This window comes from Ovis aries, chromosome 11, assembly GCF_016772045.2.
Source record: "Ovis aries strain OAR_USU_Benz2616 breed Rambouillet chromosome 11, ARS-UI_Ramb_v3.0, whole genome shotgun sequence".
Lineage (NCBI taxonomy): Eukaryota > Metazoa > Chordata > Mammalia > Artiodactyla > Bovidae > Ovis > Ovis aries.
This window is the reverse complement of record NC_056064.1, coordinates 54,756,935-54,769,845: the sequence shown is the minus strand read 5'-3', so window position 1 is coordinate 54,769,845 and position 12,911 is coordinate 54,756,935. Positions and strand designations below refer to the sequence as shown.

Here is a 12,911-nt window from a genome sequence, read left to right as displayed (position 1 = left end):
CTCCTGCTCTCTTCTGGATCCCAGGGTCCCAGTTTGTCCCCATAAAGGACTGGTCCTGGGTAGACACCAGACTAGCCAAAGACCTGTGACGTGGTGCCTGCCTCGGGGAGAGGGGCTGAGCCAACCTAGGGCCCCCCTTCGTGGAAGCATGTGACATTGTAAGGCCTGGGGCAGCCCTTTTGGACCATGTGTGAGAGATAAGAAAGCTGACTGACACAGGGAACCCAGCCTGGCATTCCGTGATGACCCAGAGGTGTGGAATGGGAGGGGGGAGGGAGGCTTATGAGGAAGGGGATATATATATATAATTATTACTGATTTGTGTTGTTGTACAGCAGAAACCAACACCGCATAGTAAAGCAATTATCCTCCAATTATAAAAAAAATGGAAAAAAAAGAAACCTGACGGAATACAGAAGGCAAGAGAGATACAGCGGTATTTGAGAAAGATGGATACGGAAAGTGACACGGAGGCAAAGACAGACACAAAAGACAGAGGGCTTCCCTGGTGGTCCAGTGGTTAAGAATCTGCCTCGCAAGGCAAGGGACACCGGTTTGATCCCCGGTCCGGCAAGATCCCACATGCCAAGGAGCACTAACCTGGTGCTCCACGACAACTAAGCCAGCGTTCTAGAGCCGCTCCTGAAGCCCGCGCGCCTTGATCCTGCGCTCCGCGGCAAGAGAAGACGCTGCCCTGAGAAGCCCTCACACTGCGTTCAAGAGTAGCCCCTGTGCAATGCAACTAGAGAAAGCCCTCGCACGCAGCCAAGAAGACCCAGCAAAGCCAAGCAGGCAAGAAAGAAAGCTTTTTCAAAAAAGACACACAAGGACGGACAGGTAGTGGCCCAGGCCAGACTGGCCCCTTGGCCTGGAAGTTTGCCCTTCCCAATTTCCTCTACACGTCTGTATTTTCAACCAGGTTCCTGTGGGCCTGAGCTCAGCATGACTCTTGCCACCAGAAGAGTCAACGCTATTCTGGAGAGTCAGGAGCTAGGCCTGCCCAGTGGCAGGTGGATGCCCTCCAGGTGTGGCCCTGCGGAGCCCCAGAGGTGGCTAAGCTCAGGCCTGAGCCTTGGGATAACACGTGACTCTCAAACACACCATCTACTGCCATCCTATCCAAGACAGTCAGTTCTGGGTTGTGAAATGGTGCACACCGCCGTCCTGGCAAACTTGGTGGGGGTCCTGAATGGGGCCTCTAGCATAAAGGGGTTCCCATCATGAGCCCCCTGGGCCCATGATTTTGCCCATCTGATCCTTCTATGGGCACTCAGAGAGCTGGTCTGAGTCCAGACAGTCCTCACTGGGAACATTCTGGGGTGACCAACACTCACGATGTAAAGGCAGACACTCCCAGGAGAGTGAAAAGACAACCCCCAGAAAGGGAGAAAATACTTGCCGAGTACATATCAGATAAGCGTTTAGCATCCCCAACGCCCTCAGCCAGCTCTGAGAAGGGCCCTTGTCCCTGTGGGCTGAAGGTCCTCACCTGATCCTGCAGGTAAATGGAGGCTTCGGAGACCGAATGTTCCATGCTGACCTTGCCCTTCTCCTGGCTCTCCCTCAGCTCGCCCAGCTCCTTCTCGATGTCGGCCATGGTGACTCTGTGTGCGCAAGAGATGGTCCAGCCCCACTACCCGCCCAGGGGCCGGGGCCCGGCATGGCAGAGCGCCGGCCCTCAAGGATGGAGGAGGCAGCCCGGCGCTCTTTCACATCCCCTCTCCAAGCTCTGCCTAAAGCATCCAAGGCCCTGCCTGCCGTGGAGGCGGGTGCCCAGTGTGCCCGGCTGAAAGGCTTCAAGGGGGTGAGGCCTGGCCCTGCGCAGAGACTGCTCCAAGGGGCTCCAGCAAATGCTTTGAAGCCTCCAACTGTGGACAGAATCTAGGGAGCTTTTTGTCCGGGGAGAGGAGTGCTCTTCCAAGTCCTGGTGCTGAACTGTTTTAAGAACGTGGGAAACTTCCACTAGCAACCTGAACAAGGTACGGACAACCTGAAGAGCAGACGTGATCCGGATCAAAGATAGCAGTCGGTTCAGGAACGAGGGGACCAGAGGCTGCTACTGCCTCCCTGGCTGAGAACACGTGATGCCAGGACACAAGCTGCACTCAGCTGGGGGATTTTACCTGAGGACACCCAGCTGCAGGTTCAGCGGGCTACCTTTCTCCTCCTTTCCTATTTCTTTCTCCCCATGACCCTCCAGGATCTTGCTCATCTTCTCCATCTACAAATCCAATGGAAGAGGAGTGTCAGGCAGGCTTGAGATCTCTGCTTTCTGAATGTACCTCTGCAGGCCCAGCAAGCTCCTCCCTCATTCCCTAATCCTTGCTTTTTCTTTTTCTTTTTTTTTTTCCATACCATGAGGCTTGCAGGATCTTAGTTTCCCAACCAGGGATCGAACCCAGGCTGCTGGCAGTGAAAGCACAGAGTCCTAACCACTGGACCACCAGGCAAGTCACCCCACCCCCTAATCCTAATCCAATCCTCTAGCAAAGCCTGAGGTCCCTTCCTGACATTCAGTCCGTCTACCCCGTGGATGAAGATGCTTTTGCTTAGTCGCTCAGTTGTGTCTGACTCTTTGTGACCCCATGGAGTATAGCCCGCCAGGCTCTTATGTCTATGGGAGCAAGAATACTGGAGTAGGGTGCCATGCCCTCCTCTGGGGATCTTCCCAACCCAGGAACTGAACCAGGGTCTCCTGCATTGCAGGTGCATTCTTTACCACCTGAACTACCAGGGAAGCCCGTGGATGTAGAGAGCTGGCGTTAAGAGAATGACTGGGGAGTCAGTCATTCCCTGGTAGTCCAGTGATTAATACTTCACCTTCCAATGCAAGGGATATGGGTTCAATCCCTGGTAGGGGAGCTAAGATTCCCACATGCCTCAGGGCCAGAAAACTAAAACATAAAAAAACCAGAAGCAATACTGTAACAAATTCAATAATGACTTTAAATATCATCCACCTCAAAATAAAAACCTTAAAAGGAGACAGAGAGAAGGGCTGAAGACCTAACAGCCCCTCGCCATGACTGCTGGCCCCAGACAGTCCCACAAACTCCAAGGCTGCTCCAGGGACAGTGGGGGTCACTGGAAATGACCACATGTAATGAAAGGAGCCCAGGCCACCTTGCTGGCTCAGTGGAATCTTAATAGCTTTGAATGTCAGGTTTTAGATTCAGGAAAGAAACACGCTCAAACCTGGGGTGTGTTTCCCATCGGAGGGGACTGTAAAGATCCATGTGATAGTAACAGAGGTGAAAGGACTGTGCAGTCCATGAAAATGAAAATGGGAAGTGGGGTTGTTGGCACTGGAAGGCAAAGCAGGTGGACCCTCCCTTACTTTTGCTTTTTCTTGTTGAATTTCTTTGGTCAAGGCCTTTAAGGTCTTCAGCTGTTCCTGCAGGTCAGGGGGTATGGACTTCTTGACTATGGAGAACAGAGATCTTAGAGTCAGAAAAATCAGATTTCTAATGGCTCCCAATCCCAGCCTCACAATGAAGAACAACATGGATCGTTTATCTGGCTTTTCCTGGGGGCTGGGGTAGAGAGGGGATGGGAAGAAAGGAGTGTCTTTTCAGGGCTCCCCTGGGGGCTCAGTGGTAAAGTATCCATCTGCAATGCAGGAGACATGGGTTCGATCCCTGGGTCAGGAAGATCCCCTGGAAGAGGAAATGGCAACCCACTCCAGCATTCTTTTTCTTTCTTTCTTTCTTTCTTTTGAATATTTATTTATTTGGCTGCATCAGGTCTTAGTTGTAGCACTCAGGGTCTTAGTCGTGTGGCTCGAGGGCTTCTCTCTAGTTTTGGTGTGCGGACTTAGTTGCCCTGCAACATGTAGGATCTAGTTCCCTGACCAGGGATCGAACGCATGTTCCCCTGCACTGGAAGGCGGATTCTTAACCGCTGGACCACCAGGGAAGTCCCCACTCCAGTATTCTTGCCTGGGAAATCCCATGGTCAGAGGAACCTGGTGGGCTACAGTTCATGGGGCTGCAAAGAGTCAGACATAAGTTAGTGACTAAACACCAACAACTTGGACCCTTAAAGGCTATGGGAGAACCCAGAATGGCTGAGAATGGAAATGCCATTTTCGGGGGTCTCAGGCAAGAGGCACAGGAGGAGAAAAGGATGAAATCAGCCGAGGAGGAAAATGGCCTCTCCTCTGTGCCTGCAGCACCCACCCATCAGTGCCAGCAGGTACTGGATCTTCTCCAAGTCCGTTAGGCCAGCCTGTTCCTCATTCAGGTCCTTTATGTTCTCCTTAAGCTCCATGTAGAGGGCGATAATCTCTCCCATCATACGAAATGTTTCCACGGCTATGGGGAAGCTGGGAGCCAGTTTATCCAGTGACTCACGTCTCTCACTCTGAGTATCACTCCTTTCGGATGAGCCTCGGTCCAGATAGTCAAGGGAGTATGTGCTCTTGGGAACGGGGGCCTCTTGGCCTGGGGAAGTCTGAATAGAAACTCCAGGTTGGCTTAAAACATATAGTTCTTTTGGACCCACACCTACCTGGACGTGCTGATCTACACCTTGATACCCTGGGCCACCATACATTAGGCCCTGGGAGTCTGGGATAGAGTCGGGAACAGCCTGGTCACGCTGCTCTGGTTCAGGTGTTTCCAAATGCTGTTGATCCTGGGGTGCAGATCCTACAGCTGTGCTTAATGGTCTTGGGCCACGCTGCTGCAAACCTTGTCGATACATTTCTCGTAGTACCAAAGCTTCTCGGTCTGTACCTGATGGTGTCAGACCTTGACTGGATAGGAGTGATGATACCTGACCATACTGATCCCTGCCAGGAGGTGCCACACCTTGCTGGTATGGGCGTGGTGATGTAAAACTTCGAAAATCGGCACGGTATGTTGGAAACCCGAGAAGCTCTGTGCCTGGTGGTATTATGCTTCGACCTGTGCCAGATTGCCTCCCCCAATGTGGATCTATTACAGGCTGAACCAAACCCTGCTGATCGGCACCAGGCTGCATGAAGCCACGTGGATAGGCCCCAGGTTGGATCAAACCACCTGGATAGGCACCCGTCTGGACCAGACCAGGAGGATATGCCCCAGGTGGGACCAAGCCAGGCATAGATATATTAGGTTGAAAAAAGCCATGTCGACCTCTATCAGGCTGTACTAAACCATACTGATCCACTTGAGGTTGCACCAACCCAGGCTGACCTGCACCAGGCTGGATCACACCAACCTGGCCTGCACCGGGCTGGATCACACCAACCTGGCCTGCACCGGGTTGGATCACACCAGCTTGACTTTCACCGGGCTGCGCCACACCAGCCTGGCCTGCGCCGGGCTGCACCACACCAGGCTGGCCTGCACTGGGTTGGATCACACCCATTTGACCTGCACCAGATTGCACCAGACCAGGGTGACCCGCACCAGGCTGCACCAAACCTCGATGATACATTCTAGGTGGCACCAAACCTCGTGGATACATTCTAGGCTGCATGAAACCAGGCTGATCTATACCAGGTTGGACCAAACCTCGTGGATAAATTTCAGGTTGCACCAAACCTCGTGGATACATCCCAGGTTGCACCAAACCTCGCGGATACATTCTAGGCTGCATTACACCAGCCTGGCCTGCACCGGGCTGCACCACACCAGCCTGGCCTGCTCCGGGCTGCACCACACCTGCCTGGCCTGCGCCGGGCTGGATCACACCAGCCTGGCCTGCTCCGGGCTGCACCACACCAGCCTGGCCTGCGCCGGGCTGGATCACACCAGCCTGGCCTGCGCCGGGCTGCACCACACCAGCCTGGCCTGCTCCGGGCTGCACCACACCTGCCTGGCCTGCGCCGGGCTGGATCACACCAGCCTGGCCTGCGCCGGGCTGGATCACACCAGCCTGGCCTGCGCCGGGCTGCACCACACCTGCCTGGCCTGCGCCGGGCTGGATCACACCTGCCTGGCCTGCGCCGGGCTGCACCACACCAGCCTGGCCTGCGCCGGGCTGCACCACACCTGCCTGGCCTGCGCCGGGCTGCACCACACCAGCCTGGCCTGCGCCGGGCTGCACCACACCTGCCTGGCCTGCGCCGGGCTGGATCACACCAGCCTGGCCTGCGCCGGGCTGCACCACACCTGCCTGGCCTGCGCCGGGCTGGATCACACCAGCCTGGCCTGCGCCGGGCTGCACCACACCAGCCTGGCCTGCGCCGGGCTGCACCACACCAGCCTGGCCTGCTCTGGGCTGGATCACACCAGCCTGGCCTGCGCCGGGCTGCACCACACCAGCCTGGCCTGCGCCGGGCTGCACCACACCAGCCTGGCCTGCGCCGGGCTGCACCACACCAGCCTGGCCTGCGCCGGGCTGCACCACACCTGCCTGGCCTGCGCCGGGCTGCACCACACCAGCCTGGCCTGCGCCGGGCTGCACCACACCTGCCTGGCCTGCACCGGGTTGCACCACACCAGCCTGGCCTGCACCGGGCTGGATCATTTCATGCTGCTCTGTGCCAGGTTGTATGAAGCCAGATGTTCCCAAACTGGGCTGTACAAAAACTTGCTGATCCATGGGATATATTACAAATCCATGCTGATCTACACCAAGAGGTACCACCCCAGACTGATACGTGCCAAGTGGTCCCATACCACTCTCATCCATTCCAGGAAGTTGATATGTGCTAAGCGGAACTGTACCAGGCTGTTCTGATCCTGGCTGATCTCTGCCATGTACCAATGGTGGCACCGCATCACTCTGAGCCATGCCAGCTACTACCAATTCCTGCTCATCCATTCCAGGCAGCATCACTCCAACCTGATCCACACTGATGGGAACCATGCCAGGCATGTAAGTGCTGGGATACAGCAATTCAAGCTGATCTGAATCAAACGATCCGAATCCATATTGATCTGGCCTTGCATAGAGGTGGCCTTGGCTAGCAAACACTCCCCTGTGCTGATCTGGGGACATCTGAGGGTGTTGATCTCTGGACAAGGACGCATCCTGATACACTGGGCCAAGGTGGGCATCCCGTTCATCTCTGCGTAGATGCCCTGAGCTGTGCTTCTCTCTAGACCGGCGGCGATCTGGCTCTGCCCTCAACTGGGACATAGATGGCGGATGGGGTCTGGCCAGGCCAGCTTCATCACGGGCCCTTAAGTGCTGTTCTCTAGCCGGAAACCCAGTGGCAGAGGAAACTCTGCTTCGTTCCCTGCCAGGAGGCCCATCGAAGGGGTATCCTATGCCACTGCTTCCTGAAAAGGTGTTGTCTGTGATAAAACCAGCAGAGTCCACAGCCTGGTCATCACTTGGATGCTTTGTGGAGACTCCACTTGCAATTAGGTCACTTGATGTTATGGAACTCTGTCTTTTGTGCCGCTGAAGTCCTGTTGATGACTCTGAGGTCTGGTGAAAGAGGAAGAAAGAAATCAGTGTCTCTAAGGAAAAAGTACTCATGATAGGAGGGTAGGAAGTCTGGGGTATCTGATGAAGATGATTTAGAGCCCTTGGGGAAAAAACATGCACCCTTACAAAACTAAGCTGGACACAAAGACTGCCTTTGACACCCTTGAAAGGCAGTTCTCCAGATTTTTGAGTCTGTACATTTGTAAATGGTCTCCTTATATGTAATTTTCCTCATAGAAGACAGGAGCGGGGAGATCCCTGGTGGTGCAGTAGTTAAGAATCTACATGCCAGTGAGGGGCACATGGGTTTCATCCCTGGTCTGGGAAGATTCACATATCGTGAGGCAGCTAAACCTGCACACCACTACTACTGAAGCCCACGGGCATAGATACCCCATGCACCACGACAAGAGAAGGCACCGCAGTGAGAAACCCACCCGCTGCAACTAGAGGATATTCCCCACTCGCCACAACTAGAGAAAGGCCACACATGGCAATGAGAACTCAGCACAGCCAAACTATAAATTAAAAAAAAAAAGGTTGGGGGGAAACCTGCTAAATCATGTGATCAACTCCAACTTTTATTGTGTCTAGAAACAAAGGACATAAGTAATTTATTGAGTTTACAATATAAAGTCTACTCCACCATTGACCCATTGCTGGCCGCAGAAGTGTACACAGTAGAGAAAGTAAACCATGCATTTAAAATGTAAAGCACAGACTCAGAAACTCCATAGATAGGAACTGTCTGTATTGACTCTCATGAAAGAACAGGCATACACGTACAGAGACAGAGTCTGAGGCATTGTTTATGAAAACAGGTTATCTATAGGGGACCAAGAGGGCTCCCTGGTGGTCTAGTGGTTAAGATTCCATGCCTCTGGACTTCCTTGGTGGTCCAGTGCTAAAGAATCTGCCTGCCAATGCAGAGGACACTGGTTTGATCCCTGGTCCAGGAAGGTTCCACATGCCGTAGAACAACTAAGTTCATGTACCACAGCTACTGGGCCCGCACTCTAGAGCCTGGCTCTGCCACGTGAGATGCCACCACAGTGAGGAGCCCACGCAACCAGAGAACAACCCTCACTCACTGAAACGAGAGAAAGACTGCACACAGCCACAAAGACCCCGTGCAATCAAGAATAAATCAAATTCTAAAAGATGAATCACGGGAGGCAGTCCACTCTGCTTTACAGAAGATTCTCCAAGACCTCTCCCCTAGGGATGCAACTGATACAAGAATTGCTTGAAGAAGTACCATGAGGAGGAGGAGGAAGGAGAGAAAAAGAAGGTGGAAGAGAAGCATCAGCAGCACCGCTGGGTATATGAGCAAAGCTGCAAAGACCTGCCCCATCGGCCATCAGAACACACCCTTGGGAACAAGCGGTCAGCGTCCTTCCACACTCAGGTCCTGGGATGAGCGTCTTCCACATGAATTCTGAGCTCCTTGAACTGTAGTTGCTACATGGACAGTGTCCTTCCTCACATCTGCATCTCCAAGCGTATAATCTACTCCTCTGTACTCATCACACACACCCCCACCCCCTGTACTCACATCCAAGCCTCAATCCTGCCTGTCTACTCATGATGCAGGTGGAGAGTGTACCTCACAATCACCTTAGAGTTACTGCCAACAAAGCAAAAAAAAAAAAAAAATTGGGCTCAAGTGTGTTGTATTTCCTCAGCTTGAGAGAGTGAAACTCTCCACTGCTTTCATTATGATCATTACTGACTCTTGCTTCTCAGAAATTAATATTTAAATTTATTCTCATCTGCTTCTGGGGCTGTTCGTGATTCTGAGCAGCCGTCAGAACCCTGACACTTTCTCACTTCTGGACAAGTGAGAAGTCAAGAGGCGCTTCTGTCGAGGCTTATTTTTAGGTCTTGCGGGTGTCTTCTGCTGGCACCCCCAAGAATGTGCTGCTCTCTCGAAACATAGAATAGTGATATGTGGGTAAATGCAAAAAAGCTTTGGCTTAAAAAAAAATGACAGTGAAAGCAGAGGCCACCTTTTTCTAGGTTGGTCGCTTGGTTTGCAGGCTCTTCCTTGAACTCTCTGATGCTGCTTTCCTTGAAGAGGGCCCTGACCTCAGAAAACAAGGAGACTAGAAGGGTGTCTTTGTACCAAGACGGTATTCGGCGCACCCCAGATGGCCACTTGGTGGCGCCAAAGGCCTCACTCTCTTTCCCCTGCTTGTGGGACCCTTTCTGAGGAATCCAGATACACAAAGTCAGAGGAAGAGGAATGTCAAGACCAAAAGGACACCTGATCCTTGTCCTTGAGGGTCATTTGAAAATACCCCCTTTGTTCAGACAAAGAAAGCTTGGTTTGGTTATCCTATGCACTGCCTCGAGGCAGATGCCACCTGTGTGTACAAGTCACCATCAGCAAAAGGCTCCCTGAACGGGTTTTATTGCCACAGTTGCTCACCTTTGTGCACTGATAGTGAAGGGACCCATGCGTGTTAGGACAGACTCTAAAGGAACTTTGAAAAGCTAGGAAAGCAAATCAAAACTATCCTCTGGGGACTTCCCTGGTGATTCAGTGGCTGAAACACCATGCTCCCAATGCAGGGAGCCTGGATTCAATCCCTGGTCGGGGAACTAGATTCCACATGCTGCAACTAAAAATATTTCACATGCCACAACCAGGATCTGATGCAGCAAATTAATATTTTTTAAAAAAACAAACAAAATCCGGTACTGAGAAACAAGTTCTCTGCTCTGCTGTTCGTGGAACTCCAAATCAGAACCACAGCCATGAAAGGCAATTTTGGCCAAAGCTATCCAAACTATAAACATGTATTCTGGTTCTAGGAATTTACCCTATGAATACCTTCACTTGTGTGAATGTCGCATTAGAGCAGGGTTCCTTATAGCTTGGGGAAAAACATTAAAACTATCCATAATATTGATAGAAAACTCGTGAAGGAAATTATAAATATCCACATAACAGAACACTGTGAGGTTCAGGGGCCCCTTCCAAGACCACTGCCCACCCCCAGGACCCCCCACCCTTATTTTCTGTTTGTGAGACCTTCCAGCCATCAGTAATCGCCTGCTCCAGCTCTTCCCAGGTGACCATGGTGGCTTCTTCTGAAGATGGCATCCTACTCAGCTTCCGGTTTAATAATTCCTGACAGTGAAAGACAACACGCACAGACAAGCACACACACACACCGAACACACACAACACACACACCCCTAGTTTAATCCCAGGACTCTTTAGGAACAGAACAGAACAAGATGGGGTGGGTCTTTCCAAAGCCCCAAGGAGAAGTACTGTCCTTCAAGAAACCAGTGAATGTTGGGCGGCTGGTTTCCTGTCCCATGTGGGCCTCAGATGGACCAATGAGCAGGGAAAGAATGTTCCCACATGCCAGGGACGGCACCCCAAGAGGCAGGAGACATACATCACCCTAGAATGAAGGCATGCAGACCCCTGGGGTGGGAAACCGGGTGAGCCCCAGGAGAGGGGCCAGGCTCTGGGCAACCATCCTACCCCCTAATCCCCTCTCTCACCACCCTTTCCCGCAGAACTGGCTGATATTACCAGGAATTCGTCCCTTTCTCTATTTATCCTCTCCAGTTCTTCAATCCGTTGAAGGAGTTGCTGGAAGAAGAGTTCAGAGATTGAGGATCAAAACAGCCCCTCCAGTGGCCTCTATACATACACTCACACTCACACACACTCACACACACACACACACACACACACACACACACACACACACGGCAGAAGAGGAAAGGAGGTCCTTGGGTCTTAGAGGAGCTCAAGGTACAGAGAAGCTTGCCAAGCCAGGCTCCCCATTCTCTTCCCAGACAACAAGAGGAAGGGACATGGGGCATGGTGAGTGGTACCCGGGGGCTACGTGCCTTGGACAAAAATGGTGTGAGGGTGGGACCCTTTGTTTGGTCCCAGGATGCATTTCATACAACCCACTAGTGGGACTTTGGAATCAGACTGACCTCGCCTCTCAAGAACAAAGATGATTGGGTATCTGAAAGTCTGCACTGTTTAAAGGGAAAAGTGCCTCTGAAGGATCAAAGCAAATCGCTACCACTTAAAGCAGCTCCTTGGGGCTTCCCAGGTGGCCCAGTGGTAAAGAATCCACCTGCAAGTGCAGGAGACACGGGTTCAATCCCAGGGTCAGGAAGATTCCCTGGAAGAGGAAATAGCAACCCACTCCAGTATTCTTGGGTGGGAAATTCCTTGGACAGAGGAGCCTGGTGGACTACAGTCTATGGCATTGTAAAATGTTGGACACAACTTAGCAAATCAACAGCAAGTGGCTCCTTAGAATTTTGGCAAACCTTCAGAAACTACGAATCTAAAGGTCAAACAGCCTTTACCAAAGACAAACCCCAAATCTAAAAATGTGCTCGGTCGCTTCAGTTATGTCTGACTCTTTGCTTACGCTCAGGGCTCCTGGCTTCTCTCCAAGGAAACAAAGATCCAAGTGAGAGAGAGAGGTTGTTGCCTGGGGAGCTGTGGGTGGTGACTCATGACCCTCTGCATTCTAGCTCTCTTTTCTTGGACCAAACTTTTATCCCTTAACACCCACCACCTTGCTCCTTTATTCTAGTTTAAAGGAAAGTCACTTAAAGAACATTCTGAGAAGTTCTTGGGCCCTCTCTGGGTCTGTTCAGGACGCATGGGTGTCTGACAAGTGGTGGGTGAGCCCTGGGTAAACAGAGGAGAGGAAGGAGGCTGCCCAGGAAGGGGGTCACTCAGCTCCCCAAGGTGGGGTCCCTGCCGCCCTCACCTCAGGCTGCAACTCAGGCTGCGCCTTCTTTTGATGGGCTTCCTTCAAAATCTTCATGTCTTTCATGAGGTCCTGGAGCAGCTCGGGGCCCTGCGAGGTAGAAATCGAGCCGTGGGGCTCCTGGCCTGGGCCTGTCCCTCCCTCGCCTGCCTCCGGGCTCCGGGACTCCTCCCAGGAGCGTGTCTCAGAAGCCCAGCTCCCTGGGGGCGGGGCGCTGGAGAGCGGCCTGGATTGGGCGGGCCGCCCGCACACCCACCTGGAAGACCGGCTTGCTGTCACTCCTGCCTTTCGTCGGCCCTGTCTGCCCCTTCTCCTGCGTCACCAGGGCCAAATCCTTCGTTTCCAGCCAGTCGCGGTCGTCCAGCCCATCAGTCTGGGTGGGGAAGTGCTGCACGTGCGCCACGATGGCCTGCACCTGGCTCCCCACGGTCTTGAGCTGCCGGCCGAGGTCCTGGACCTGGCCGCCCAGGTCCTTCACCTGGGTCTCCAGGGTCTGCGCTCTGGCCACGCTGCTCCTTCGCCTCTCTTTGGGCGCCACCAGCTGCGGGGTGCTGGTCGACACCCGCGGGGACTCAAAGGAGCGGCTCTGGTCGAGCATGGGAGACTGGAAGTCGATCCGCGTCTCCTGCAGGTTGAGGCTCTTGAGCATGGCCACGAGGAGCGTGTGCAGGGCCGTGAAATTGACAGCTCCCACCTCCGGGGTGCCGATGGCGAGGTCGGCCAGCTCCCGGAGGGAGACCGAGAGAGCCGCCGTCGCGGGCGGCATCGTTCGCCTTCTCT

The 12,911-nt window shown here is 53.2% G+C and overlaps 1 protein-coding gene across 3 annotated transcripts in view; it reads right to left on the bottom strand.

Annotated features, from left to right (window-relative positions):
• The window catches only part of QRICH2 (glutamine rich 2), a 27,784-nt gene extending 14,873 nt beyond the window's left edge, over nucleotides 1-12,911 (bottom strand). For 2 of the 3 annotated variants that reach the window (XM_042256334.2, XM_042256332.2), the window contains exons 1-8: nucleotides 12,388-12,911; nucleotides 12,132-12,221; nucleotides 10,919-10,978; nucleotides 10,403-10,501; nucleotides 4,179-7,365; nucleotides 3,338-3,423; nucleotides 2,124-2,221; nucleotides 1,490-1,604 (exon numbers count right to left, since the gene is read on the bottom strand). In XM_042256334.2, the coding sequence (XP_042112268.1) occupies nucleotides 1,490-1,604; nucleotides 2,124-2,221; nucleotides 3,338-3,423; nucleotides 4,179-7,365; nucleotides 10,403-10,501; nucleotides 10,919-10,978; nucleotides 12,132-12,221; nucleotides 12,388-12,897 (4,245 nt within the window). In that variant the 5' untranslated portion in view covers nucleotides 12,898-12,911. The remainder of the gene's footprint in view (nucleotides 1-1,489; nucleotides 1,605-2,123; nucleotides 2,222-3,337; nucleotides 3,424-4,178; nucleotides 7,366-10,402; nucleotides 10,502-10,918; nucleotides 10,979-12,131; nucleotides 12,222-12,387) is intronic. The other variant, XM_042256333.2, reaches the window with a different exon arrangement.